Source organism: Anas platyrhynchos, chromosome 3 (assembly GCF_047663525.1).
Source record: "Anas platyrhynchos isolate ZD024472 breed Pekin duck chromosome 3, IASCAAS_PekinDuck_T2T, whole genome shotgun sequence".
Classification (NCBI taxonomy): Eukaryota; Metazoa; Chordata; class Aves; order Anseriformes; family Anatidae; genus Anas; species Anas platyrhynchos.
The window spans coordinates 82575554-82602546 of NC_092589.1; the positions used below are offsets into that span (position 1 = coordinate 82575554).

General features: G+C 43.6%; 1 protein-coding gene across 4 annotated transcripts; it reads left to right on the forward strand.

The window, feature by feature from the left end:
- The first annotated feature begins 243 nt into the window (after positions 1–243).
- GABRR2 (gamma-aminobutyric acid type A receptor subunit rho2) lies at positions 244–26993 on the forward strand. 4 transcript variants are annotated; one of them, XM_005012363.6, is made up of 9 exons: positions 244–850; positions 4822–4928; positions 12633–12700; positions 15305–15528; positions 17656–17738; positions 19233–19373; positions 19655–19807; positions 21336–21532; positions 23295–26993. In XM_005012363.6, the coding sequence occupies exons 1-9, from the start codon at positions 666–668 to the stop codon at positions 23601–23603; spliced, it is 1467 nt and encodes a 488-aa protein (XP_005012420.2). In that variant the 5' UTR covers positions 244–665; the 3' UTR covers positions 23604–26993. The 4 variants fall into 4 exon arrangements, with proteins under 4 accessions (XP_005012420.2, XP_021123073.1, XP_012948304.1 ...); XM_021267398.4 differs by lacking the exon at positions 12633–12700 and having other exon boundaries at positions 710–850; XM_013092850.5 differs by lacking the exons at positions 244–850; positions 4822–4928 and adding an exon at positions 11359–12531.

Consider the following 26993-nt stretch of genomic DNA (forward strand, 5'->3'; position numbering starts at 1 on the left):
ATTTCAAACAAAACACCTCACTGTACCACTGTTTGTTTGGAAAAATAAATGGTAGCTGTTAATTTATGTGAAGAATCTATTGCATGTGTAGGTACTTGGGGGCTTCTGTTTTTTCGTCTTTCTCTAAAAGTTAACAATAAATAAAACCGTTTTCAGTGGAAATAGCTCATCTTTTATCTTCAACAGCATAAAGAGCCAGGCTGACTAAACTGGAAAATAAAAACCTCAACTGGTGTAAAACCACGGCACTACGTATGCCACTGTGAAACGTACTTAGCTGAAACACGATGGCATGGTCGCTTCCCGGTTGAAAAAGTCACCATGTGAGCGAACAGAAAAGCTGGAAAGCCTGATGAAAAGGGACAGCACGGTTTTACACAGTCTGGCAGAAGGATAGCACCGTCCTGAGATTAGGGGATTGAGCAAAAAGCCGGCGTGCCGAATTGCGGTTTTTATGTAATGGCTTTAGCAAATATCCTCTAGGACCCAGCGGGAATGTTTGGCGAGGCAAACTTTGGGAGCGACGGCCAATCGTTAGGCGGTGGCAAGGGGAAAGCTCGGAGGGAGAAGCCCTTGAAAGCCTGTCTGAAGTATGAGATCGGGAGCGCAGCGCTGCTGCTGCGGATGGCTGGCAGCCAGGCGATGCTGGAATTAGCGGCGCCCCGATGCTCGCAGCCGGGGGGACTCGTGCCGCGGTGGGTTACGGCAGCACGGCGTGTCTAGCCGCGTCCAGCAGCATGCCTTATCTCACAAAGCTCCTTTTATTCATCTTCTGCTTGGTTCTTCTTGTGGAAAGCAGAAAGCACAGGAGGAGGAGGTGGACGAGCCAGCCGGAGGTGCAGAAAGCCAGGTACGGGTTATTGTAATACCTACATTTCTGTTCCTGTATAAGTACAGCATTGCACAGTCCTAAAACCTGCCCTGTCAGTGTGTCCGTGTCTATAGCGAGAACAGCTTCACAAATCACATTTTCGAATACTTTCTGATACCGTATTCGCTTTTAGCTGTGTAAGGATGCGGTTCATGAGGCGGGTTTTGTAGCCTCCTTGACAACTTCTGCATGCTCTGTGCTAAAGGTGTTCTTAGCCGTGTGTGAACAGCCCAGCTGCAGAGAGAATTCGGGGATGTTGAATGTGAACACTGAACAGAGGTGTTCAAATCTACCTGTTCCTCAGTGTCAGACCAACGCAAGTGTTTCCAGAGGAGGCTGTTTGCTCTGTCGGACTGTCTGAGCTGCTTCTGTTCACTTGTGCTATCACCAAACAACCTGGGGTGTTGCTTTGCATGCACGGCATTAACAACACACAGAAAATTACCCAGTAAATGTGAAATTCTAAATGTATTTTGAAAAAAATATGTGGAAATTAAAAATAGATATTAAAGTCAAGCAAATGCACAAGCAAGAGTTAAAGGTCTTGGTAAACTTTATTAGATTTAACGCTGCTGAGATTTGACCAGAGGTTTACATTAGAAAAGATAATCTTCCAAACCTGCCAGACAGCCCAAAGGATGTTATCCTTTTTTGTGGTTATGTCATCCAGGGGCAATTATATCTTACAAGATTGTTCATTGTTCCAAGGGCTCAAAAATAAAATGGGGTTAATCCTTATTAAATGGCTTCTCTATGGCTGTAAAGCTTCATCTTTTTACTTATTTTGGCGTGTTTTTTTTTTTTTTTTTTTTTTTAATTTCTCTATTGCACTGAACTTTTTTATTTTAGAGGGTGTGTTGTTACTTGCACACGTTGAGAAGAAATGTTGTGATACAAGTGAAAGCAGAGAGTCCCCAAAGTGTTCTTAGATTTATACAGCTTTTTTGAAAAATACAGTAGTCTATATGCTTTCAGTGACATAAATGTTATTAAGCTGAAACAGCTAGGGCCTGATCCTGGAATCTGAAAGCTGTCTGAAGTTTTGCCAATGATTTCAACAGAATCTCAATTATTGAATGAAATCTTTCGTTTAACTCTGAAAATTTTTCTATTTCTGGGACATTTGAGATTAGCGTTTTCTTGCAAACCATTCACGTATGGTAGAGATCATCTACTTTGGAGTAACAAAATAGTACATATCCTTTTAAACAGCAAGCACCGTACTTATTTAAAAGTATAAAATAATCAAATATTTGGAAGTGTCAGATATGAATGACATTTTGAATACAGAGAATTCTGCTATACTACCAAAACGAGTGTATGGAGCAGTGACATAGATAGCTTAAATTTCCAGTTACCTATAAAAAATAAAGTGTCTAAATCAGCCGTGAACAGCGGCCTGCTCTAGTAAAAGCAAATTACAACCTGTTCCCATGCTGGTTTTCTAATCATGTAAGAGAAATGAGAACAGCATCCTTATTTAGTAACTGCATCACATCTTCTGCTTCGTATTTCTCTTGATGATTTACCGTGAGGAATATAGCAGATTTATTTTACAGCAGTGACTTAGCCAGGAAGATTTATTCCCGTGTTTGGGAGCCTACGTTTGAGAAGTTTGATATTTTGTGCCATTTAATGTGATACATCAACCTGATCTGAAGCTCTTTATGGTGTTTTGAGCATCTTGCTTGGGTTGCGTGAGTGCAGGCCTCCCCTTCGATGCTTGAACACTTTGTAGAGGTTCTTGCCAGGGATTTCTGAGTGCTTGGCTTCACTGCTCCTTCAGGCTCTGGGACAGGTCTCCACAAAGTGTGTATTTAGAAGCTGTTGAGCCTGTGCCTCCACGGGAGAGGAACACGCTGTGGCAGAGTTAGGGCTGTGAAGTTTGGAACCAAATTAAGAAATGCCAGCTGAACAGTTGCCTCTGCATCTTAATCTCTTCTTTTGCTTGGTGTTACATTCTGCAATGTGTTATTTTTCCCTGTGGGAAGGGAACCTCGTTCACCATGCTGAGTGGGTAACGCTTGCTCGAGGAGAAGCTGCTCCCCTGACTTTCCCTTACTCCTGCACCCCCACCTCACATGTCAGCCAGCAGAAACGCTGTGTTTGAGCCAGAAGTTGCTTTCAACTTCTGTTAGTTAAAGACCTCCTACCAAGATTTTTGGAAGCAGGTAGCGATTTGGAGGATTTCAGTAAATTTTCTGGGCATGCTACGCCACCGGCCTTGGGCTGGGTCCCAGAAGCAGAAGACAACCACCAGGGCACAGCAGCACAAAGCTCGCTCCAAGCAAACGAAAAACATGAACAGCAATAGAACAGATTTTTTTTTAATTATTATTACTTATTTATGGTTAAAAGACATTCTTCTAATCGCCAAGCAAAAATGGAGAGTCAAGTGCAAAGAAGGTGGGTGGCTTTAAATGAACAGTCGTACACTGCAGAAAGCATATGAAGAAAGCAGAAAGAAACCCTGGCAAACCTATAATCAGATATGTTAAAGACAGCGAGCACTGGATTTACTCTATGAAACATCTTTGTAAAAGGTTTAAATGGATTCGTAATTAGAGGACAGACCTCTGCATCTGTAGATTTTGAATCATCCGGGATGTGCAGAGCAGGGATGGGGAGGACCTGATGATTGTGTGGTGGCTGGTAAACACCACCCCTTTCTCAGCAAGCTCCTGAATATCTCCGCCTTCCCCCTAAACCATCGCCAGCGTCCCCAGCCCCTCTGCCCCCCGAGTTTTCTTTGCTACTCCTGTGTGCCGTTTGATGGTTTTAAATGAATCAATGGGAGCTTGGTGCTGCCAGGAGGCTGTGCCATCGATGTACATGATGGCCTTATGATGCTGTCAGGGTTTTTCGTACAGCATGTGAGCCAAAGTTTTATCAGAGTGTTTCCTGCTTTATTACTGTTGTTGTTGACTTTTCACCCTGTGGACAGAGAGGTTGCCCTGAGCAGTGTCTCACCACTATTGAGTCTTTCCACAGGGGTTAAAGTTGAGCAGATGCGGTAAGATCACTCTTCGATGACAGTTTACAGGAGAGGCAGGGTGGGGTGCTTTGTCAGCAGCCCTGCGTTTTCCAAAAAAATGCATCATGATTTGTATTTTAATGACTCCTGAGCACATGCGCAGGCTTTCCACAGCCATGCTTATAAGAGTGGAGGTTGTTTTGTAAGCTCTGAATTTTTGATCAAGATTTGAATCCTAATTTACTCTCACTTTTTGTACCTACTAGAGTAATCCCTTTATTTTTGTCTCCAAGATGTTTGTTCTTTACCAGCCAGTAATATTCCTCCCACACAGGCGAATGCATTTTAACCCTTTTGTATGTAGTTCTTTTTATTTATTGTTTAAAATAAATAAAAGCCACTTTCAGTAAGTGGCTGACACATGGTATATTATATATTGTGTCAACATTTACAGCTGTGTCAGAACTTACGCCTCGAGCAAAGGGGTTGAGGAATTTGAAGCCCTCCTTCCTGCACCACTGGGGCATGGCCAGGGCTGCTGAGTGGGGTTTTCTGAAAGTGCTTACTTACCCACTTCTGCCACTCCAGTGGCTTTCATCAGGGGCTTGCTTTCATCCTTATGCTATTGTCCTCATATAATCCTCGATCTTCAAATAAAGAGTTGATTATTTTATACCTCCCCCTAAATATTCAGAAAAGTGAAGTGTATCTTGCTGACTTCTTTATTACAAAAACTCTCTTTTCCTGCTGCTGTGGATGGAAATGAGTGACTTTTTGTCACTGTTTAGAGCCAGAAGACAGAGCTCTGTGTCTGCACCAGCAGCTGATACACATGGGGCAGACAGCCCCAGAATAACGTATGACATTGTGTGACCCCTCCCAAAAATCATCCTTCTCATGGTACCGTAGCACTGACAGCCTTAGCAGGGCCCGTGAAACCTGGCAGGTGGCAATCAGCCGCTGCTCTCTCTTGCAGCCACATCTACAAGAAGAACCACGACATGACCAAAACTCGGAAAGGGAAGACGGAGCAGCTTCTCAGAGTCGATGACCATGACTTCACCATGCGGCCGGCCTTTGGAGGTGAGAACAAAAAAATGGTTCTGTTAATTTCGTGCTCATTTATTTTAAAAAATAATAACCATGCCTCTAGCCAGATGTCTTTCCCTTACACCAGTGTGAAGGGGGAGGATGTGTATGGTTTCAGGAGATACCTCAAGGTGCTTCAGAGAGGCCTAACCCCCTCCCCGTTGCCTTCTGTGCTCTGTGCAGCTGCACTCCTTCCTGCTGCTAACGCCAACTCCTTTGTGCTAGTGTTCCTCAGAGTCTGACTGAGCTTCCTGGCAGGTATTTCTCTCTTTTGGGAAGACGCCCAAGCTGCAGGTTTTAATGTCCACTTGTAGCTGTGAAGTCACAAAAAGCTTCTCAGTTGACTTGGTTGAGCTGCACAGTAACAAGCTCGTTAGGTGGGTCTCATTGCTAGGAAAAAATGAAGTATTTTTGTCCAGAGGAAATCTTGTCTAAGACAAGATCAACCACAAGAGCAACCACAAGATCAATAGGGATCTCCTTGGAGATCTTCAAAAGCCTCCTGGATGTGGTCCTGGGCAGCCTGCTCTGGGTGTCCCTGCTGGAGCAGGGGCATGTTGAAGATGACCCCCAGAGGTCCCTTCCAACCTCAGCCATGCTGAGGCCCTAGGGAAATACGAGGGGTTTAGTTCAGCTGTGCTGATGGCACAGGTTTTGATGTCCAGTGTCATCACTGCACAGTATTTCTGCAGACATCTCATTTTTACTGTTTTTCAGTGTCACGGAGCCCATGAGGATTATCTCTGTGCCTAGCTGACACCAAGCAGACATAAACAGTTACACGGGGTGTTTTGCTATGCACTGTGAGTTCCTTCAGCTTTTTACTGCAGTAATGCCAGTCAAACTGAAGTAGTCTGACCTGCATGTAGTAAGAAGGCTGTTTTACTGCTGAAGCAGTGTAGAAGAGCCACTGGGATGTGTGTGACCACAACTGGTCACTGCCCTGAGACATTTTCTGCTCTCTCAGGGCAGCTCAGGGGCCGCGGCCTAATGGAGAGTCTGTCCTTGTGACAGTGTGCTGGGACTGGGATGTTATGTTCCAACCGGGAAAAAGCAACTCAACTGGAAAAAATAAACCAAACACATCATAAGGAAATTGTGAATATGTTAGTTTATTAAAAAAAAAAAAAAAATCCAATACTGTAAATGCGATGGTTCTGAAGCTTAGTGAAATAATGTGCTCAGTGAAATAATGTACTGTATTGAAGGCTGTTAGCCTTCAAAAATGTTGGTGGACCAGCCTACAACTTCATGAATGCTATAAAAAGGGGATGGAGCCTGGAGCTGCTTTATCATGCCTACGGTGATGTTTGCTGGTCTGCAGAGGGCAGCCAGCAAGCCGCCAGCCCAGCCCAGCTGTGACCAGGCTGGGCAAGATGAAACAGAAGAAAAACATTAGAGGAAAGTGAAAGGATTTTCAAGAACAAGTATCTTTTGTGAAGAGCAAGCGAGCAGGCGAGCGTTGTGTAAGTTGTGCTGTTAACAGCCCAGTGAGCACCACTGTCCCGCCTGCTCTCAGCCCATTAGAGACAGGCCATTGGGTACGGTGGTAAATGACAAAGATTTTTGCTTTGCTGGTGCCCAAAGTAGTGTCCACAGCCTAAAATAAACTGTGTTCGGTTTGACCCTTGGGGAGTTATCTCCATGTCAGTGACCTTGTACGAGCTAGCAGATGTTCAGGTATTATTTACTAATATTAATATTTAAAGATTATGTAAATGTTTGTTTTGCTGCCTTCCTTGAACATCCATTTTAAGCATTTCATCTATGACATCTCATATTTTACAGGGAGCTTGTGAATAAGCAGCTTTAGATGATACTTAAAATAGCCGTATCTTCTTTGCCTAGGAACAGCCCCGTGCTGTACTTTTATCACATTTCTTCGTAGCCTGATAGCCTGCCACCGCCCTGTCCTCGCTGCCCTCCGTGGGCAGTATTTCTGTCAGGGTGGACGAGTGGTGGGATGAATGAAGCATCAGCCGTTCACTTGGGGTTTGTGTCACAAATACTGACACAATAGGGCTGGAATAAAACTCACCTCTCCCTCGATGCCAGGCCATCGGTGAGTTTGTGGCAGCTGCTGAGTGCATGAAGGCCCCAGACATAACACACACACACACACGTGTGTGTTATGTATACACAAACACGCAGGAACCCTGAAGGCTTTTACAGCCTGGGGATCTCTTAGGAACATTTACAAGACTTCAGGCATTTGCAAAATCCCTGGCAGCAGAAAAAAGTCTCAGACCTGCTTGTTTCACATGTAGATATTTGTATCTCGGGGCCGAAGTCTGCCTCTGTCCTTCAGAGATAGAGGAGGGGACGGAGAGACCGACTCAGAGAAACACACCAAGCCTTTGAAAACACTGCCAAAGAGATAAATGAGAGATGTCACGAAGCTTTAGTCTCAGGACAGGAATGTAAAACTGTCTGAAGGCATTTTCACGGTGGTTGGCATGTTTCCCCCAATCTTCCAACACCTGCTGTAGTGTTAAAAAACCAAAAACAAACAACATCAAGTTTGTGGCCAGTGCCTGCTTCTGCTGTGTGAGGAACTGACTGGCCCTTTGCAGTGTTCTTGCTGCTCCTCAGTGGGTGGTATTAGAGGCCAAGATGGTTGGGATGTGACAGGCTTTGACATTAGGCACCTTCTGAAGTTGTTCCTCAGCTGGACTTGTGGAAACTTTCTCCCTTGAGAGGTTACCTAGCCCCAGACTGGATGTCCTGTGTACCCTGGGACAGAGTTTGGCATTCAGATGGGGTTTTTGCAAGGTGAATCAAGCCACAAAGTCAGCTTGGTGTCAGGACCCACCCAAAATGGTGGCTTGTTGTGTCTGAGCATTGGGTTGCTCTGTTCTCATCTGACCACTGACTGCAGGTGCAAAGTGAATCTTGTGTTAAAGGCCTTCTGTATCGGGTCTTTGCTATGGGCAGCACCTAAGCTGAATGTTTAGTGGTTTTTGATGAAGAGCAGGTCACAAAACTCAGCACCTTTCAGCAGAGGGAAGAGAAATGAGGGAGTGCTCGCACCACTGGTCCTCAGGATATCAGGTCGTGAGCTTTGCAAAGGAATAAAGGCCTATAGAGCCACAAATGCCTTGACAGGCTGGCTCCTCTGTGTCCTTCTAATACCCAAGTTTGGTATGAGGCAAAGACACTGTCACAAGGGAAATTAGAGAAATAAGATGTTACTGGAGCAGTTTTGGAAGGTGTACGTCTACAGTGATGGGGTGTAATGGTGCTCTGTCATATCACAGAATCACAGAATGGTTTGGATGGGAACAGACCTTACAGACCTCCTAATTCCAGCCCCTGCCATGGGCAGGGACACCTCCCACCAGCCCAGGTTGCCCAAAGCCCCATCCAGCCTGGCCTTGAGCACCTCCAGGGATGGGGCATCCACAGCTTCTCTGGGCAGCCTATGCCAGGGCTTCACCACCCCCTGAGTAAAGAACTTCTTCACTCCACTCCCTGACAGAGTCCCTCCCTATTCCTCCTGCAGTGCCCTTCAGGCACTGGAAGGCTGCTGTAATGTCTCCCTGGAGTCTTCTCTCCTCCAGGCTGAACAACCCCAGCTCCCTCAGTCTGTCTTCACAGAAGACATATCACAAGTAAATCCTAAGTGCTCTCATCAGCCTCAGATTGTGCTGCAGATCGCTTAAATCCCCTCTCAACAGGCAAATGTAAATATCTTCAAAAAGATGATCTCCAGTTTTCAATTTTCGATGGTAATATTGTCAAATTTGCTAATGACTTGCACAAGTGTCTTGAGGTTGCTTAGAAGCTGCCATTGTGCTGTGTTTGAGATGCTAGGGGAATAGTTTATAGATGGATATAGATTAGTTCATTTCTGTATTGTAAGTAGGAGTCTGACTTTTTTTTTTTACTTTTTTTTTTTTTTTCCCCTTTCTGGCTGTGTCAGTCCTGCTGAATTAGGATTTGTGTTATGCAAGATGTTGCTGTGGACAGTGATGGAGATGACTGATGTTGATGTTTGCTGTTTCTGGAAGAAATGTCAAGGTTATACAATTTATCTCTAGACCTTGATCTATAAATACTTGAGCTCATGTTTAATTTGAATAACTCCATGAATTTGGCTGACGCTTCTCAGAGACCCTTCAGCATGATCTGCAAACCTTGCTGGGCTACAGGCTTTGAGCAAAGCAGCCTTGCTTCCTCTCTTTGGCTAAATCCACCACTTTTGCAATCCATTTAGCTTCCTATCAGTTGTGCTAGAGAGGAGCCTGATCTTTGAGATGCCTCCAATGTTACAGTGTCTAGGTCTTTTCCTGCTTGTGATCTCCAAGCTGACCCCTTTGTATTTCCCATCTCTGAAGGGAAAAAAAAAAAAAAAAAAAAAAAAAAATATATTGACAAAATATTGTGTATGAGAAGTAAACGCTAGGTGATGAAGACTTTTTTCCTTCTGGTGCCAGTTACTTGTCCCCTGTATACCTGCTCGATGTGCCAGGTGCAATCTCAGCTTTTTTTCCCCTTCCCATTCACACCTTCCTCATCCTCTGCTCCCTTCCAGTAAAGAGATTTTGTCAGTTTAGTCATCCCTGGTGGCATTTGGCGATGAATTTGGGGAAGAACTTGGAGCCCCAGTGGTTGAACAATTTAGTTTGCAGAAACACAGGATTAAAAGTCTTCCCAGGATCTCACAAAGCATCTCATTTTCACACCTTGCTTTCTCAGTCTGTACAAGCATGGGTGATGTCTCTGTGCACATCCCTTGCATCCCACGTGTCCTTGCCTGAAGTTCTGTCTCTCACTTACCTCTCTCTGCCTACACAAGTTAGCTTGTGCTGCACACTGCTCTATTTGCACAGTGGTTTGTGCTGCCTGCTCACTTTCACTCCCAAGCATCAGCATCTTCCTCCTGTCACCCTTGCAGTAACACTGACAGCAATTAGCATTAATCATCATTTGAATTAATCATCATTATTAGTTATAGCCATCACCTGGTGAAGGGACTTGCTGATTTGTCCTTCATCCTGCCCAGCCCAGACTCTTGTTGCAGCTTCCTCCTTGGGGTCTCGGTGTCTTAGCATCCCCTCGTTCCTGTTTACATGCTTTCTCATCACCTCGGCCCCACATGCTGAAAGAGGAGCAGGGAGAAGGGAAAACCAATGGTTTCTCCTGCTGCTTGTAGTGGGAGTGTGCTAAAGAAAGGCAGAGTAAATATTTCCACTGATCACAGAATCACAGAATCACAGAATTTCTAGGTTGGAAGAGACCTCAAGATCATCGAGTCCAACCTCTAACCTAACACTAACAGTCCCCACTAAACCATATCCCTATGCTCTACATCTAAACGTCTTTTGAAGACTTCCAGGGATGGTGACTCCACCACCTCCCTGGGCAGCCTGTTCCAGTGCCTCACAACCCTTTCAGTAAAGAAGTTCTTCCTAACATCTAACCTAAAACTCCCCTGGCGCAACTTTAGCCCATTCCCCCTCATCCTGTCACCAGGCACGTGGGAGAACAGGCCAACCCCCACCTCTCTACAGCCTCCTTTAAGGTATCTGTAGAGAGCGATAAGGTCGCCCCTGAGCCTCCTCTTCTCCAGGCTGAACAGTAAGTTCTACAGTGTCATCTTTGTACTGAGATAAGGATTTTGTGTCTGAACACATAGTTCAAAAATTTTTTCCATCTCTGTTCTTCTCCTTGTTTTATCATCCATCAAATTAATAATTAATTGCAGGGAAGAAAAAACTACTTTTGCTGATGTACAACACAGCCTCAAGTTTCTTCTTTCTAGGGCCTTCCAGACTGTCCAACTTCACACTGGATACACTTCATTTTAACAAACTGTAAATAATAAATTGTCACGGCAGCTTCAGGATGAACCTTGGGCTTTTCTCTTGCAATGAGGTAACTGCTGCTTATCTAGGAGCTGAGCTGAGCGTTTGTTGCAGGAACATGAAAAAAGAGAATTGTCTCTTCTGAACATGGACATGGTCTTTTATCTTCAAGTGCAGATAGGGAAGGAATAGAAGAGAGGGACAAGCACCAGCGTGGCAGGGTTCTTCTCTTGTTGGTGTTCTTTCTGGTTTTAAGTCTATGATTAGTGCTCAGTCAAGCGCGGAAATTGCAGCAGTAAATAGACTTTGGATGGCTGGCAATTTCCTGAAAGACGGCTAAATTAAGCACCCGCATGCAGAAAGTGCCTCTTGCAGTCTGGAAGCTGTGGGGTGTAAGATAGGCAGGGCTTGTAGTGAGATGTAACGTCACTTCTTAGGTGAACTGAAAGGACCAGAATTAACCAACAGACTCCTTAAAAACAGCACTCAAAGAACTCATTTGCTTGTTAAGGCTTATCTCCCTCCACAACTACTCAACTGAAGAGGACGAGGCTATTGGCACGGTATTTCCACTTAACAAAGCCACCGCTATCTCCTGCCACACCAGGAGATGACGAATTCATGGTGTGGCAGAAGGGCCAGGTGCTGGTCGTTGTCTGCGGGATGGCACGTTGGGAATGACACAGCTGCAGGGGACCTAAGCCATTTCTCCACCCAAGGCAAGGGGCAAGTCAGGAGGACTCGTGACAAGGGTGGCAAGGAAAAGATGCTCTCAGATTTGGCTGTGGATTTGCCTCTCTCTGATGAGTTATGATGTTGGTTATGTGGGAGAAAGAGAACCGAACACCAACAGGGAGACAATTTCCTCGGCCTCCAGTGATTCCTTGGAGTGGATAAGCAGCTAAAATAGAGCCAGGGAAAGTGCACGGCAGTGTGTCTGACTGTGACATGCAGGCATTTGTAAGCGTTTAGGAATCGTCTGAAGGTGCTGGGCTGGCTGTGTTTCAGCTTCACTGCTGGGGGCAGCAGTCACTTAAACTGGGACTGGTGGTGCTGAGGAGCCGGGGCCTGCTCCACAGGGCCTGCTGCAGGCCGCCTGCACCCAGCCCAGCACCGATGGCCTGCGTGGATGCAACAGGTGCAAATATTGATCCAGATCCACTGTACTGTGGTCCCTCTTACTTATCATGTAGCTTCTGGTCAGGTTCAACATTTAAGTCCTAAAAATCCTTGCAAACCTTCGTGAAGGCCACCACAGTTCTGAGATGCCTCGTTTCTGCTGGGCAAGTCCCACACATCTGCAGAGCTGCAGCAGTCTACAGTGACATTTTGATGCAAGGTTTCTAGGAGCAGAGGATTTTCCCTCTATTATGGGATGCTTTCTGCTCATTTACTCTTTGTGAATTCCCTGGTTGCTAACTTTAGAACAGCTGTGAAAAACCCTTAACATCATCAGTGGGTCATATGAATGAAAATGGTGATGGGCTCTTGAGGGATTAATGTAGCACGTGTTGTTAAGAAATGAGAAACCCACAAGGAAGAGCTCATTGCTTGCACCTTTTCCCTCTCAGCTCCCTGTTCTTGGGGCTAAATTGGCTCGTATAAAGATGTAAAATTTACAATGAGCTGGCTCAGCTTTTAAGAACAAATGTAGATGTTTTATCCAAGCTGGACAGAGTGCATGCTAAGGGGAAGAGAATCGAGCATTTCACAAGGGCCTCGCACTGCTGTCATTCACTGACTCTGCTCCCTGCCCCCCTGTTCAAGGATCATGGGCAGGAAAGCATACCGTAAGCTCAGAAATGTTCTGCACGCTACCTTGTAGTGCTAATTAAATGCAGCTGATATAAAAGAACAGTTATTTACATATATAAATCTCATTCTCCTACAGGCCCTGCAATTCCTGTTGGGGTGGATGTGCAAGTTGAAAGTTTGGACAGTATTTCTGAGGTTGACATGGTACGTAATCCTCTTTTAAGGCTCGATTATTCCTAGCCACAAAAAGTCCCTCCCACCTGAAATTCAACGGGTTTCAAATTATCAGTCACATGAAAGTGATGGCAGTGTTTGGCAAATACAAAGAGACTTGCTAAAACCAGATGGTGATTAAAGGCTTATCTCTGTACCTTCAGATGAAGATTAAAACTACAAAGGAAAAAGGGACCGTAAATAGGAGAATAATCAGTGCTATGAAGACTCTATCACAGCTAAAAAATTAAACAGCTACACATGAATATTTGAAAGTATATGGTCAGGTTCATGTAAGCCATGTTATTTGCAAGAGCTTTCTTCCTTAGGGAACCTTTGTGTTCATTTGCTTCAAATGCATGATTTGAGGAGGTGCGTTAGAAAAATAAATTGGTATCATAGTTAAGAAAAAGCTGCTTCTGTGTCTTCATCACTAGGAGTAACCTTGCTGGGACACATGGCTGGGAACTGTAAGGGGGGAGCTGAACCACTTCTGCCAACTGGAATTTGGTGGTGGGGAATTACTCTTCAGTCACTGTCCCTGTTCAAGAAATTTGCACTGAGTTCAGCTGTGATTTAGTATCTTTGTTTTTTATTACTTAAGAAAAGGAAATGGTATAGGCAGTTTAACCCTCAACTGGTTTCAAGGTGTTTTTAGTGAAAGGAGGAAGCATTTTCCTTTTGTTTGGCTGGTTTTGGATATAGGAAGTGGAATAAAAAGACTGAAAGCAAAGTGGGAAGGGGAACATAGAGGAGAAGAGGAAGCTTCTTGGTTCCTTCCTCCTCCTGCTGTTTCCTCCTCGTTCTTGGGCACCATATCTGGAGGTGTTTAGGCAAAATATGAAGACCTCAGGGAAGAGCTTTAGGTTGCTATTGCAATGCAATTACATCTTCACAGGAATGGGGCTTGCCTGCCCGACTATTGAAAGAGAGGGTTTGGGGGATGCATGCAATGAAGCATGTGAGGGAGCTGTAAGCACAGGAAAAGGCTGTTGCAAGATTTGGAGCATTCATATATCGGGACAATGTCACAGCTGCACAGAGACCGATGTAGCACACGTAAATAGCTTTCAATATTTTCTCTGAGGAGCGTCTGATTTCAGCAGAAATCTCACCCATCAGAAAGTTGTGAGGCTAGCTCTCTTTCCCTTAGCTATCTACAATAACTCTGCATCCCAGTTTCCCAGCGCAGGGCAAGCACTTCCCACAGCAGCTGCTGACTTGAATTTGGGGTGGAAGGATGCCCTGCAAGGTCGGCCTGGGTTACCTTAGTTTATTTTTTCTAGTGGTCTGTCCCAGCAGGTGAGTGGGTGTTTGTGGAGAGGACAACAGCATGCCAAGGAAAGCAGCCATGGCTGGTTAAAGCATGTGGTCTTAAAATGGTACTGGTCCATCCAGCACCGATGTGGGATAGCGGGGGATGCTCTCAAGGCTGTCCAGAGCATGGCACAAACACAAAATGTGCTGCCAGATGCAGGGTGTGTATTTCTGTATGTTCACTGGGCCTCCAGCAGGTATTTATTGTTCTCCTGATTCTCTACAAAACTTGTTTCCTAAGGGACTTTCCTACGCAGGGGCTGTGACATAACCCCCTTGTTTCAGTTTTTAACGAGCATGTGTGCTGGTCAGAAGGGAACAAGCTGCCGGTGCACATGGACGAGCAGAGGTGACTCTCTGGTGGGTCTCCACTGTGGTCAGAGAGGAAGCTGGGGTGTCCTCCAGCTTTGCAAATGTGTACATATATTGATATATTTGATATATTCCTGAAAAACCCACAGGCAGTGCGAGACTGTTGCCAGAGGAGCCCTCTGAAATGGAAAGTCGGGTTAGATGATGGCTTGTCGTCAGCGAAAGGAGGAGGTGGTGGTGGTTTTAAAATGCATTTGCTGAGTGGGTAGGAAGAGATCTGAGCCTGGGCTGCTGCTTGCCCAGGACTGACAGCTACAGCTCCCATAACCACTTGCTTAATTGGGAATATAAAGAAAAAAGTGTATTTGATCTCTCGGCATAACGGAGTAGATGCAGCTCTGAACGCAGCAGCTGCCAGGTTGGGATCAGCAAGCAGATGTTTTCCTCCGTGTGGCTGCAGCTCCTGCCCCCTCGATGAGCTTAGCAGAGAGCTTTATTTATACGCTTGTTTGGTAGGGAAAACACTTCCCCCGCTTGGCTGCTGCTTGCAACAGTTCAGTTCTTTTAGGGGTGAGTTACGTAGCGTTTAACCCGACCATTAAGATTATTTTGAAAGGTTTCCCTCTCCAACATACTCCCAGGGCCATAGTCCTTGAGGATAATTTTGCAGGGATTGAAGAATCCTCCCAGCAGGGCAGTGCCTCTCTCGGGGCATGTTCATGTCTCCTTCAGGACCGCCTTACTGGGCACTACAATCCACTGTTTGTGGATTTATGCCTTGTTTTGGCTGAAATTATTTTGTCAGGACTATCAATTCACACCGAGCATTGCCCCAGAAAATAAACAGAAGTCCAGAGGGGATGGATTTCATCTGCCTGCTGGGAGTGAGTTTTCTTTCTGGTGTGTTTTAGATGTGAAAAGCAGCTCTGACAGCCCTTTCTCTGGCTCTCTCCCTTTTTCCTGAAGGACTTCACCATGACTCTGTACCTGAGGCACTACTGGAAGGACGAGCGCCTCTCATTCCCCAGCACCACCAACAAGAGCATGACCTTCGACGGCAGGCTGGTGAAGAAGATCTGGGTCCCAGACGTCTTCTTCGTGCACTCCAAAAGGTCCTTCATTCACGACACGACCACGGATAACATCATGCTGCGAGTCTTCCCTGACGGGCACGTCCTCTACAGCATGAGGTAAGGGCACGGCCCCATGGTTCCTGGACGCTCCCTGGGGCTTTGCTGTCAGTTCTGCTCCTGATGTGGTTATGGTGACCACCAAAACTGCTGCTGCTGGCTCTGCTGCTCCCACAGCTGATGCAGAGCCCCGTTTCCAGCATCTCCAGTACCAGATGCTTTGCAGGACGCTGCGAGGGACCACGTTGTGGGCAGTAACAGGATAATCTCCCCGAGGGAAGCATTCCCCTAAGTCTGTGCAGTCAGAGGAAGGCTTAGTCAAGCGGGGATGTTCATCCTGGGGTCAGTGTGTGATTAAACTGGAAGCTGCAGATGTACCAGATGGTGACCTCTATAATTATCCTATTCTGCTTCCTGTTTGTCTGGAAAAATGTTGTTTTTGTTTGTTTGTTTGTTTCATTTTTATGTTGATGTAAAGGTTTAAGTTTACTGAAGCTGAAACAGCAGTACTAAATACACACTGGAGTCCCCAATTTTCTACCAGATTTGTTGGCTGGAAGAATCTGGAGGCACAGCCCAGCTGATTGCATTTCCTTCAGATGAATGCAAAAAAGGACTCAAAGAAAAATACACTGCCAGAGGAGAAAAAATAAAGAACCCAGACAAAAGGACATTCCCCAGGACAGGAAAATTGCCCTCAATGTACAGCGACCTTTTAATGTTTCATGGCACAAGGATTTCCTTTCTAGGACCTTTCTGGAACTTACTCACTTTAGTTATGCTAAAATATTTCTCAAAAGCTATGGAAGTGTTTTTACTTATTTATTACTTTATTTATTTATTCAATTCAGGCAGGGGGCTATTTCTTTTGAAAGAATAAGCATAGTGTATGATATCTTCCTAAGCAGGACAATATCCAACCAAACCAGGGTGCCCTAAAGTTCACTGGATCCAAAATATTCCATATACAGTTCTAATTTATTTGAAAAACCCTCGACAAATTATTAAAACCATAAAGAAACGCGTGTAAGAAAGAGAGACGTACTATAAGGGCACTCCATTTTGCCCGGTCCTACTGAACTACAAAATCCCATCTTGTCCAAACATCTAGGAACACTTTCCCTCTTTTGAAGCCATTTATTGCAGGAAAGGTCTGACTGCTCACAACTCAACTAAGCACCTAAAGATGTTAAAGATACTTTATTGGAACTGGAAAGGACAAAGGTACCAGACAGAAGTTTTTAAGTTTGGCTCACATGGCAAAACTCTGCTCTAGTTTATAGTTAAAAGAAACAGCATGTGCTTTCCTGGGGTGATGAATACGTAGGTTTTGGATCACGGTCCCTTGAACAAAAGAACAGCTGTTTATAGACATCTGCAATGAATCTAGAAAATGGTCACAGCCAAAAGAAGTCAGCTTCTGTAATGATGACTCACAGCTGACTTGCCCCTACTGAACTGGGAGCTCCTCTGCAAAACCATCCATGAGAGCAAGTTCACCGACCCACTGAAAAACCTGTTACGCAATCTTCTGCACAAGTGGACTCATTTAAAAACTGGAGCTGTGATTTTTGCAGCTCTTTAAGTATGATGTGAACTTAACAGAGGCAAATCTCATGCCTTGAAATACAGCTGCACCCATCTTACACCCCCTGCCACAGAAATGCACTGCACAAATATAAAGAATCGGTCTGAGGACAGAAATAAACTATTTTTGCCTTAATAATATCTATGCTGGAGGAATTTTTTGTCTTGCAGTAAGGCTGGTCATACTCCTCAGGTTTGGGTTATTGTTGATGTGACTAGAGAGGAGAGTGATCAAGGGGAAAATGAGGAAATCTTAAGCAAACTGGACATTAGAAGACCTTGAAACACAAATGGTGAAGTTATTCTTTTGTTTTTGCCTTCTAGGGAAATAGTTGGATATAAAACATGGTGGAAATATCCGTATTGACATTAGTATTACTGTAATGTCCAAGAGAGTACTTTAGTTCCTTGACAGGTATTGAAATTACAGTTTCCACTGGAGTTTCTGCATATAATCCATCTCCCTACTACTTGAAGAATTTCTAGGCATTTTCTTGGGGATTTTTGCTGGCTTTAAAGACGTAAAATTGCCTGTGTGTCTTAATGTTCTCCCTTCGCTGCTCCTCACGGAAAACAACCTTTCTTATTTTTGCCTCCTAGGATCACAGTGACAGCCATGTGCAACATGGACTTCAGCCGCTTCCCCCTGGACTCTCAGACGTGTTCTCTGGAGCTGGAAAGCTGTACGTTGCATCTGTGTTCCTAGCTAGGCACGCTCCAGAGCTGCTGCACTCACAAAAACTGGACATGTTTCAGAATACAGTCTGTTTTAAAGCCCGAAAAAAAGCTCACCAAAGTCCCTGATAGTCCTTGTATTGACATATTGGCTTGTACATCTGGGCCTTATGCTGCAAGACACGGGAATTGGCACAGAAAGCATTCTTGTATGAATTTTGGTAGATGGCACTTTCAAAACAAAAACAAAACAAAACAAACAAACAAAAAAACAAAATCAATAGAAGTGTTCAACATATACTGGTTCTCAGCAGCTTGCTGATGAGAAATTTGGGGGGAGAAGTTGAGTTCTGTTCATTGTTGCTGACTGGCAGCTGGTGCCTTCAAGTGTCACAGCACAAAGTAGAGTATAATGATCATTGATTTTCTCTAAATTTCATCAGCCACATGGCTAATGTATGATAATTGTGATCCTGCAAACTCTGTGGCTTGGGGTCAGCTTCTGTGGGAAGGAGTTGTTCTGTGGAGAAAATGAACAGTAAAATTTTCATGGCTGTTCTGTAAACTTTCTCCGGGTTGGGCCAAGACTTATGTCTAACTGTTTTGAAGTCCTCTCAGCCATTTAATTGAAATTTTCCTTTAGAACTAATAGAATCACAGAATTATGCAATTATTTATATCAGTTTTTAAGTTGATAATGAGACCAACTGGTCAAACATGGTCAAAGCAGGGAGAACTTTAGAGTGGCTTTCTGAGGGTTGTGCCTCAGTGGGTTTTAAACATCTGCAAGGTAATAGGGGCTCCACAACCTCTCTGTGCTACATATTCAAATGTTTGACTGCCCTCATCATGAAAAAGTTGCCTTTTACTTGCTTGGAAAGAATCCTTTGATGCAGCTTTGGATTTTGTGGAACCCCCCTACACCTTGTGCTCCAGCACTCAGCCACCTTGACAACCCCTTCATTCCCCATTTCTGCCACCAAATATATCAAATAACTCCTTAAGATTTTCACTTACAGTCTTCAAACATTTCTAGACTTTTGCTTCAAATCACACTTGTCGTTTTTTTGCCATTGTCACTCCAAGACAGCTTGAGGTATCTGCATTTCCCCATTCCTCTAAATTCAGCCATTTTACGCATAGCTATTTCCTGAATTATTCTCATGAGTTAGCAATACTTTGATCTTTGATATGTGATGCTCAGAAAAGTATCATATTTTCCTGTAGTTTTACCAATATAGAGTAAAAAAGACGATGTGTTTCCCTGAATCAGGATGCCATGTTGTTTTGTTGTTGTTGCCCTGCTGTATCATATGATAAGATCATTTTCACTCGCTGTTATTAGAAAACTTTTTTGTGGTATTGCTTCACATTAAAGACCACTTTCTGTTTGTTAATCTGTTGTCTGCTGTTCTCTGGATCTATTAATCCTTTTTCTTTTTTTTTTTTTTTTTCCCCTCCAAGCTAAAACCACACTACATTGTGTTTTTTCTTTCCCTAAGATGCTTACACTGATGAAGATCTGATGCTGTATTGGAAAAATGGGAATGAATCTCTGAAAACGGATGAGAAGATTTCTTTGTCTCAGTTTTTGATACAAAAATTCCACACCACATCAAGACTGGCTTTCTACAGTAGCACAGGTATTGGACTTTTCTGATTTGCTGCTGTTGCTAAAGCTACTGCTAATGCTATGCTGACTGCTAGTGAGAGGGCTCTTGTCCAACTCCTTCTTGCACTTGTCTCCTGTAGGATTGTGTGACACTGAAATGCAGCCTCCACTGTCTGGACAACTCATGTTTTGAAGGATCTGTGTGCCTTTTCTCTACCCTCTAGAAACAAAAGATCAAAAGGAAGATCTTGCCTAGCTGCACCTGCCATTTGGGCTGTTCTCACTGATTCTGCCTTTCCTCCTTTCTCACAGGTTGGTACAATCGCCTCTACATCAACTTCACCTTGCGCCGACACATCTTCTTCTTCTTGCTCCAGACCTACTTCCCCGCCACTCTGATGGTCATGTTGTCCTGGGTGTCCTTCTGGATCGACCGCCGAGCAGTTCCTGCCAGAGTGTCTTTGGGTAAGAGCAATCCCAACTGTGTGAGAATCTTTGAATGTGAAAGTTTTGGCAGGAAAGGGAACTGTTAAAGTTTTTGGGGAAGCAACTGTCTCTTATCTGATGATTAATATCTTGCAAAACTTGCAGTTTGTCCGTCATTGCCAAGCAATCCTCTATATTTAGTTCAGGACAGAGAGAGCTGTGGTTTAAAAAAGAAAAGTGGGCAGAGAAGAGAGGTTTCATAATTCATACGTCAGTGAACCAAGATTTTATCCCATTGCCCAGTCCTGTAGTGCTGAGACGCGTGCTGCTGTCAGTGAGGGTCATGTTTTACAGTTTAAGCACCTGAACAGAGGTTAAGGCTTCTGTTACAGCTTTCATCAGTGCCTAGAGTTGGATACAGAGCAGGATCCTGCCCAGGTGTGTGTCTTCTCAACCAAGTGTGCCCTGTGTTGAGGATCCAGGGGTTCTGGAGTGGGGATGTCTCTCATTTGAAGGAGTGGGAAGGAGAAGGCTTGAAAATCCTGCACACACCACTTTGCATCTTTGGACATCTGAAGACCCATCAGGAGGAGCTTTGTCTGTGCCAGAGCTGGAGGAAATGCTTTCATCTGAGAATAGAAATAAATGATTTGTTTATTACTCCGTACAAAGATCAGAGAAAGAAAAATCTCTGAATTTTGATATATAAGGTTTCCAATACTAAAAGCATAAAACAGTATTTTAGCCCCACACTTTGTCTCAATTAGAAAGCTGTGCGCTGCAGCAAACATATGAGAAGAGGCAGCCAAAAATCTACTCCACTGAAAGAAGTCTGTTCAGTGGATATAAAAAAAAAAGAAAAGGAAGAAATAAAAGAGAAAATGATGATAAAATGAACAACACTAACTGTATTTGCAGAGGTCACTACTTTGAAAAGGTTGAAGTAGCTGTCAATGCTTTGTGGCTACATTTCTCTACTTAAGTGGCTTTGACAATTTGTAAATATTTTTGTCTCCATGACTACTCAAAGTAAGCATATACTATTTTGCAGGGTTTTATCTGTATCTATTTAAATATATATACACACACACATATATATATATATTTACATACAAATAGCTACACATGCACACATCTATATAGGTAGCATGGGGTGGTTTTCAAAACTTTTTAATTCCCACTGCTCAAACTGCAAAGTATTACAGGTAAAAACATCATGCCATTCTTCTGCACTCTTTAATATAAAACCTTTCTACCACACAATTAAAAGTATTTATTTTATCTTCATTGCATACCTGTTATAGTGCCTGTGACTTAGATCAAATCCTCTTTTGCTGTGACCAGAGGTCAGGTTGCTTTCTGAGTTTCCTTGAAACTCAGCCCTTCATATGCACAAAGTGCAGGTGGTAAAGCAGTTTTGCATCACCAGAAGAGATACTTATCAACAAATACTTCACATCTATTATCTGCCAGAACATTCTGTAGAGCATAATTCTATTTTTTCTTGAGGCAAAAGCCCTATGGACTGGATCAGCTAGTAACATTTATTTCTCTTGGTTCTTTCCAGGGATCACCACCGTGCTGACCATGTCCACAATCATCACGGGGGTGAACGCCTCCATGCCCCGTGTTTCCTACATCAAGGCAGTGGACATTTACCTGTGGGTCAGTTTTGTGTTTGTCTTCCTCTCGGTGCTGGAATACGCGGCCGTGAATTACCTGACCACTGTGCAAGAGCGGAAGGAGAGGAAACTCCGGGAAAAGGTGAGGAAAACTGATCTTGTTTAGCCATTTATTTATTTATTCATTTATATTTAAAGCTGACCTGGTCTTTCTGTTGCATTCAGTAGGTGTATTGGCAGCGTTGTTCTGTGAGACCAAGCATACTCTAACAGCCAAGTTTATGCTCACAATTTTTAAAGTGCCCAGCTAATTCCCAAACCAAACACAGGAGTGTTTTGGAGCTTGTTGGCCTGGATAAAATTGAGGCCAGAGACCTTTCTGACACTTCAGTAGTGTTGTCAGTTAAGCTCCCATGCCTAGGGACACTCTTTGGCAGTATTTAATTTATTGATGTAGACAGAGACTAAAATTGCTGCAGGGTGAAATTATGCAGCGTCCTTCTGTGTGTATGTGTTTGTGGAGACAGGTATGATTTAAGACTGTGTGGAGGTGGCCTTCTAGTACATCAGGCTCCCTTGTCCACGTGGGTGACTGTCAGCACACAGCACATTAAACCAAAGGAACTGCAACAAGGGAACTGGGGGCTAAAAGTACATCTGCAGAATGTACTTCTTTCTCTGTTAGGTCCTGCAACAATTAGCCTGCTGCCTTTAACTGCTTTCCCTTCCACCCACCATCTCCCAGATCTGTCATCAGTTGATGATAAAGTGTCTAACATAATTCTTTCCTTTTTTTTTGGTTTGGTTTGGTTGGTTGTTTTTTTCTTTTTTCTTTATTTATTTATTTTGTTTGAGAGAGGAGGATAAAAGAGATATGATTTATCTTTGAAGAGAGATAAAACTAAGCTTATCTCTTTATGCAACAAAAAACCCCTCAAGTTGCATGTACACCTGCTTTGCATAAAGTATGTCTTAAAACCCAGTTATTCAACTGTACACATGAAGTGCTCCAAAAAGTTCCCAGAGTGATAGGACTAACATGTTAGAGCAAACGGGCTACAAACTTGTCACATTTTCTTTCTTAACACCATCTGCTGCTATCAAAGCATTTGGTTATGACTGTAACACAGAAAACAGTTCATAAATCATTTTCCAGGCTTTCAGTAAGCAACACGAGCTGTTGGTTAAATTGAGGAGCAAGTCTTCAGTGTGGAGTTTTCCAACAGCATCCTGAATATACTGTATTTGTGTGTATATATCCTTTACTACATTAGTTGAACTTATATAAACAATTCCTTGAATAATCCAACCATCAAAGCTGGCAGAAGAGGGAACTGGGGGCAAAGTGTTACTGGGTGAGGAAAGCACAGAGCAATCTGTGGGGAGTCAGAGGCAGCAACACCTCACAGAAAGGAGGTTTTGGAATCCATTTTTATTTCATATAAATATATAATCCATGTTGCTGAGAAAGAAAACATACAGATTTTATCTGTGAGAGTATAGTATTTGCTATTCAAAATTCTACCTGTATTCACTGTGGGATGCACTTTGGCGCTGCTGAAATCAATGTGAGTTTTGACATTGACTTAAACAGAGCTGGGATTTTACACTGGACTTCTAACTGAATCTTACCCTCATTTAAAACCAGTTTTACACAGGAAATGCATTTATCTGTGAAACAGAACTTGGCTCTTTTTCCATAATATGTACTGAATAACCCACTGACACAGATAAAACTGTATCTCGCCTTTGAATGTTTGTAAGCACAAAGAATGCAAAACAAGGAATCTCAAGATAGCAAGGCTGAACAGAACTAGCTGAGAAAACTCTTAAAAGAAAGACACCATTTCTGTTGTTAACATGCTCTTCCAGTGTTCAGCTGTGTTTCTTGTTTGTGTTCCTAGTTTCCATGTACATGTGGAATACCTCATTCAAAAACTATGATGCTGGATGGAAACTACAGTGAATCTGATGCCAACAGCCTGGCAGGATATACAAGAAGCCAGATGGTCCCAGAGGAAGAAAAACAAGAAAAGATGGTTGTGCACTTAGCCATGAGCAACGCATCTAATTCATCAAGGAAGAGAGGCCTGAAGGGCCATGTGGGCTTACGCATCATCCAGAACACTCACGCAATTGATAAATACTCCAGATTAATATTTCCAGGCACCTATATATTTTTTAATTTGATATATTGGTCTGTCTTTAGCTAGGCACGACTGCACAGCAATGACTGAAGCAAAAGACATTTACAAAACTCTCTTGGTTGGTTCTTTTTTAAGTTCAGTTTGGATGCAAAGCCAGAAATCTGAACATTTTACAGCTGTTTTGGCAGGTAAAGTGAAGGACACGTGCCAGTGGGCAACTTCATGCACATCATGGAGAAGCCTGCTGTGCCAGTTGCTTTCCAACCCACTCCCCAGCTCCCGTTTGCTTTGTGATACATTGCTGTTTCTCATACTTGAAAATATATGCTCACTGTTTGCTCAAAAGGTGCTGTATGTATCTTTGGGGCTGGCAACACTGGAGCTGCCTGCTGTGCAATGGACAACCAGAGAGTGCGTTGAAACAGGCTGTCCTGGGGAATTTGACATATGCAACTTGCAAAGAGCGGCCTGGGCAGTCCATCTCCTGAAAGGGGTCTGAATGAGGTCTCTCCTTTCAAAAATCTCTCTTTGACCAACGACTTTTATTTGGCTTATGAATACCATGTTTCTTTCCATTGACTTATGAGCCAAACATCCATTTAGGGTCGAAATTGTGTTCTCTCTGGACAGGACCTACTTCGATACCAGCAAGACTGTTGGTTGTTGAGGATCCACAGGGCTGGTTACAGAGTGCAGGTGGTATGTTTGAGTGAGTGGATAAAACAGAACAATGAATTCATAGCCCATGAATTCACAGCAGATGGCTCCCAGGGTATGTGCATAATGAAAACAGGGAGGTTTAGGCATGTGTTTCCATATAAGCTAAGTGTAGCACGTGATACGTAGCACCTCACCTCTAAAATGAGAAGGAAAACTTGTGAGGAGCATGCACAGTCACTGCATGGGAATGGGCATCATCTCTGGGACCATCATTTTCTTCAGAAGTAGAAAACATTGTTGAGAGAAGCACAGGTAACTATCAAAGATTTTCCTCACCCCTGTGAGGAAAGCACAGCCCACAGAGAAACAGTATATCCCGACATGCCTCTCCAAATCAACACATTGCCCTTCTGATTAGGGATTTTGGATCAAGTGGGAGAGATGCCTGTCAGAACTTCTTTCCACAGAAATATAGACATGTCAGAGACTGAAGTGGCAAGAATAATACTGTGGGATTCAGTGAAACCCTGTCTGGCCTCTGGCTACAAGGTCAATGTAAGTCCTTTGAAGCTGTTGGAAAGCATTGTAAAAAATTACAGAGCTTGGCATTTCATTTTCCATCCAGTGATATCTGCCCTTCCTTTGCTAACAGCACGGACAACAAAACCCAAATGTTTCTACACAATAGCAGCAAGACAATGATGGACTAATTTGCATGCCTTTTATTTAAAAAAAAAACACCATGGCTTTTTGGCTGTGGAGGAGATTATATTCATCAAAGCATTTGGTTGCCAAGCTGAAATTCAGCAGGATGGGCAAAGCCTGAAGTATGAAGATCTGGGACTGAAGTTAGAAAGCAATTCAATGATAAGATTCAATTACACATCTGACTAGGGTTGGGCCAGGAAGATTCATCTAAATCACATTAATACAGGAGAAACAAACAAGCAAATAATAAAACTGTAACTCTTTGTTGGTGTGTGAATTTTCCTGCTTACTGTCGCCGTAAATCTTACATCTTAAATCTGAAGAGATGTAGAAGTGGGCTGGGAATTGTCAACTCCGGGCTGTCAAAAACACCCAGAATTTTCCTTGTGCCTCAGATATTGCTGCCTAAGTCACACCGATGGTCACGCTGGTATACTGGAAACAAAATTGATCAGAGGAATTAAATTAAGAACGGTGTACCCCCTTCATCAGCCATGTTAATAACTGTCATTTACGGAGTCCTGTGTGGTCATGGAAGTAAGAAAACACAGCCCTGAAATCACTACAGAAGGGAAGCGATGGGAGGACAGTGTCTGAGAGGAAGCCTTGTCCTCTCCCCCAGCCTGACATTCCTCTCTTGGAGCCATCAGCATTTACCACACCCTACTGGACAGTTCTGTCATCAACAAGTGGGGATAACCACATTGAAGAGGCAAAAACTATTAAAAAAAGAGAGCCTAGTCAACTTTTGAGATGTTAAAGCAGGATGTGTCCCAGCACTGTGATGGGGCAGGGGAGCAGGGCAGGCAGGGGCCTTTGCCGGGGCCATGCGCTGCAGGAGGCCGGCAGGCCTGCACCACCAGGCCCGGTGCTGCCATTCAACTTCCCGGTGCCTCGGCTTCTCCATCTGGAAGATGGGGGGCAATGACATTTACCTACCTCAGGAGGGGCTGAACGGCTTAGCTAGCATGTGTGTGGAGCACAGTAATGGTTCCTGAACCTTGCTGTTACTGTACACGCCTGTGTACGTGACTGACAGATTGGTGTGTGGTGAAACATCCACATCTGTTTCTACCAGACACAATTATACAGCCTGCAACGTCATCAAGAGGAGTATTTTTCCATTAAAGGAAAAAAAAAAATCTCTATCGTGGGCACTGCTTATAATTATTACTCATTAAAACAACAGATGAAAAATATAGTTGTGAATAAAACCAAGGCATTTGCTTCAGGCAGCTTATGAAATGTGTTTTTCTGCTTATTAGGAGGAAAATGGCTAGGCACGAAGCTAGAGCAAATATTAAAGTATGATATTGAGAATGTATTTCACTTTTCATCTCTCCCGGTTTCCAAGAGACTTCACGGGCAGTAATGTACAATCACAAGATCCATCCAACCAATATTTTGAAAAATAGTGCCTGAAGCCAGGCTCTGACCACTGTTGGATGGATGCAACCCAGTTCTGTGATGCACTGAGCATCTGGACAATTAACCTACTGAAGGACAGGATTTTCAGAAGTGTACAAGGGATTTGGGCAAATAAAGCCCATGAGTACACCATCTCTGAGTAACCTGGTCCAACCACAAGGAGACAAAATGTCGGCTCCAATCATTCTGCGTCTGCCTGCATTATATTCTTACTACTGTCTAATCAGATAATGTCTTTGAATAAAAACCAACAACTATATATATACACACATATATATGTACACATATGTATAATGTATATACGGGTAGCATATAACAAAGGAAGACACTGGGATGTGTACCTGTGTCAAAGAGTGTACATATGTGAAATTGTAACATATAGTATGTAAATTAACACTTATTATGCCCAAGAAAATTTACAGATTATGCTGATTTGAAGAAAGTCTTTTATTGACAGCCAAGGGCCATGAAACGAGGCATTCGCAAGTTATTCCATAAATAAAAGTTATGGGTTCTCTCACGTTTTCCTTCTGAAAAAGGACATGTTGAGAAAGCTTGTGAGGAATGCTGGTGCTAAACCTGTTGTACAAGGGGTACAAACCACTGTGCTGATCACTGTAATCAAACCTGTTAATAAAACAGAAAATGGAAAGGATGGGA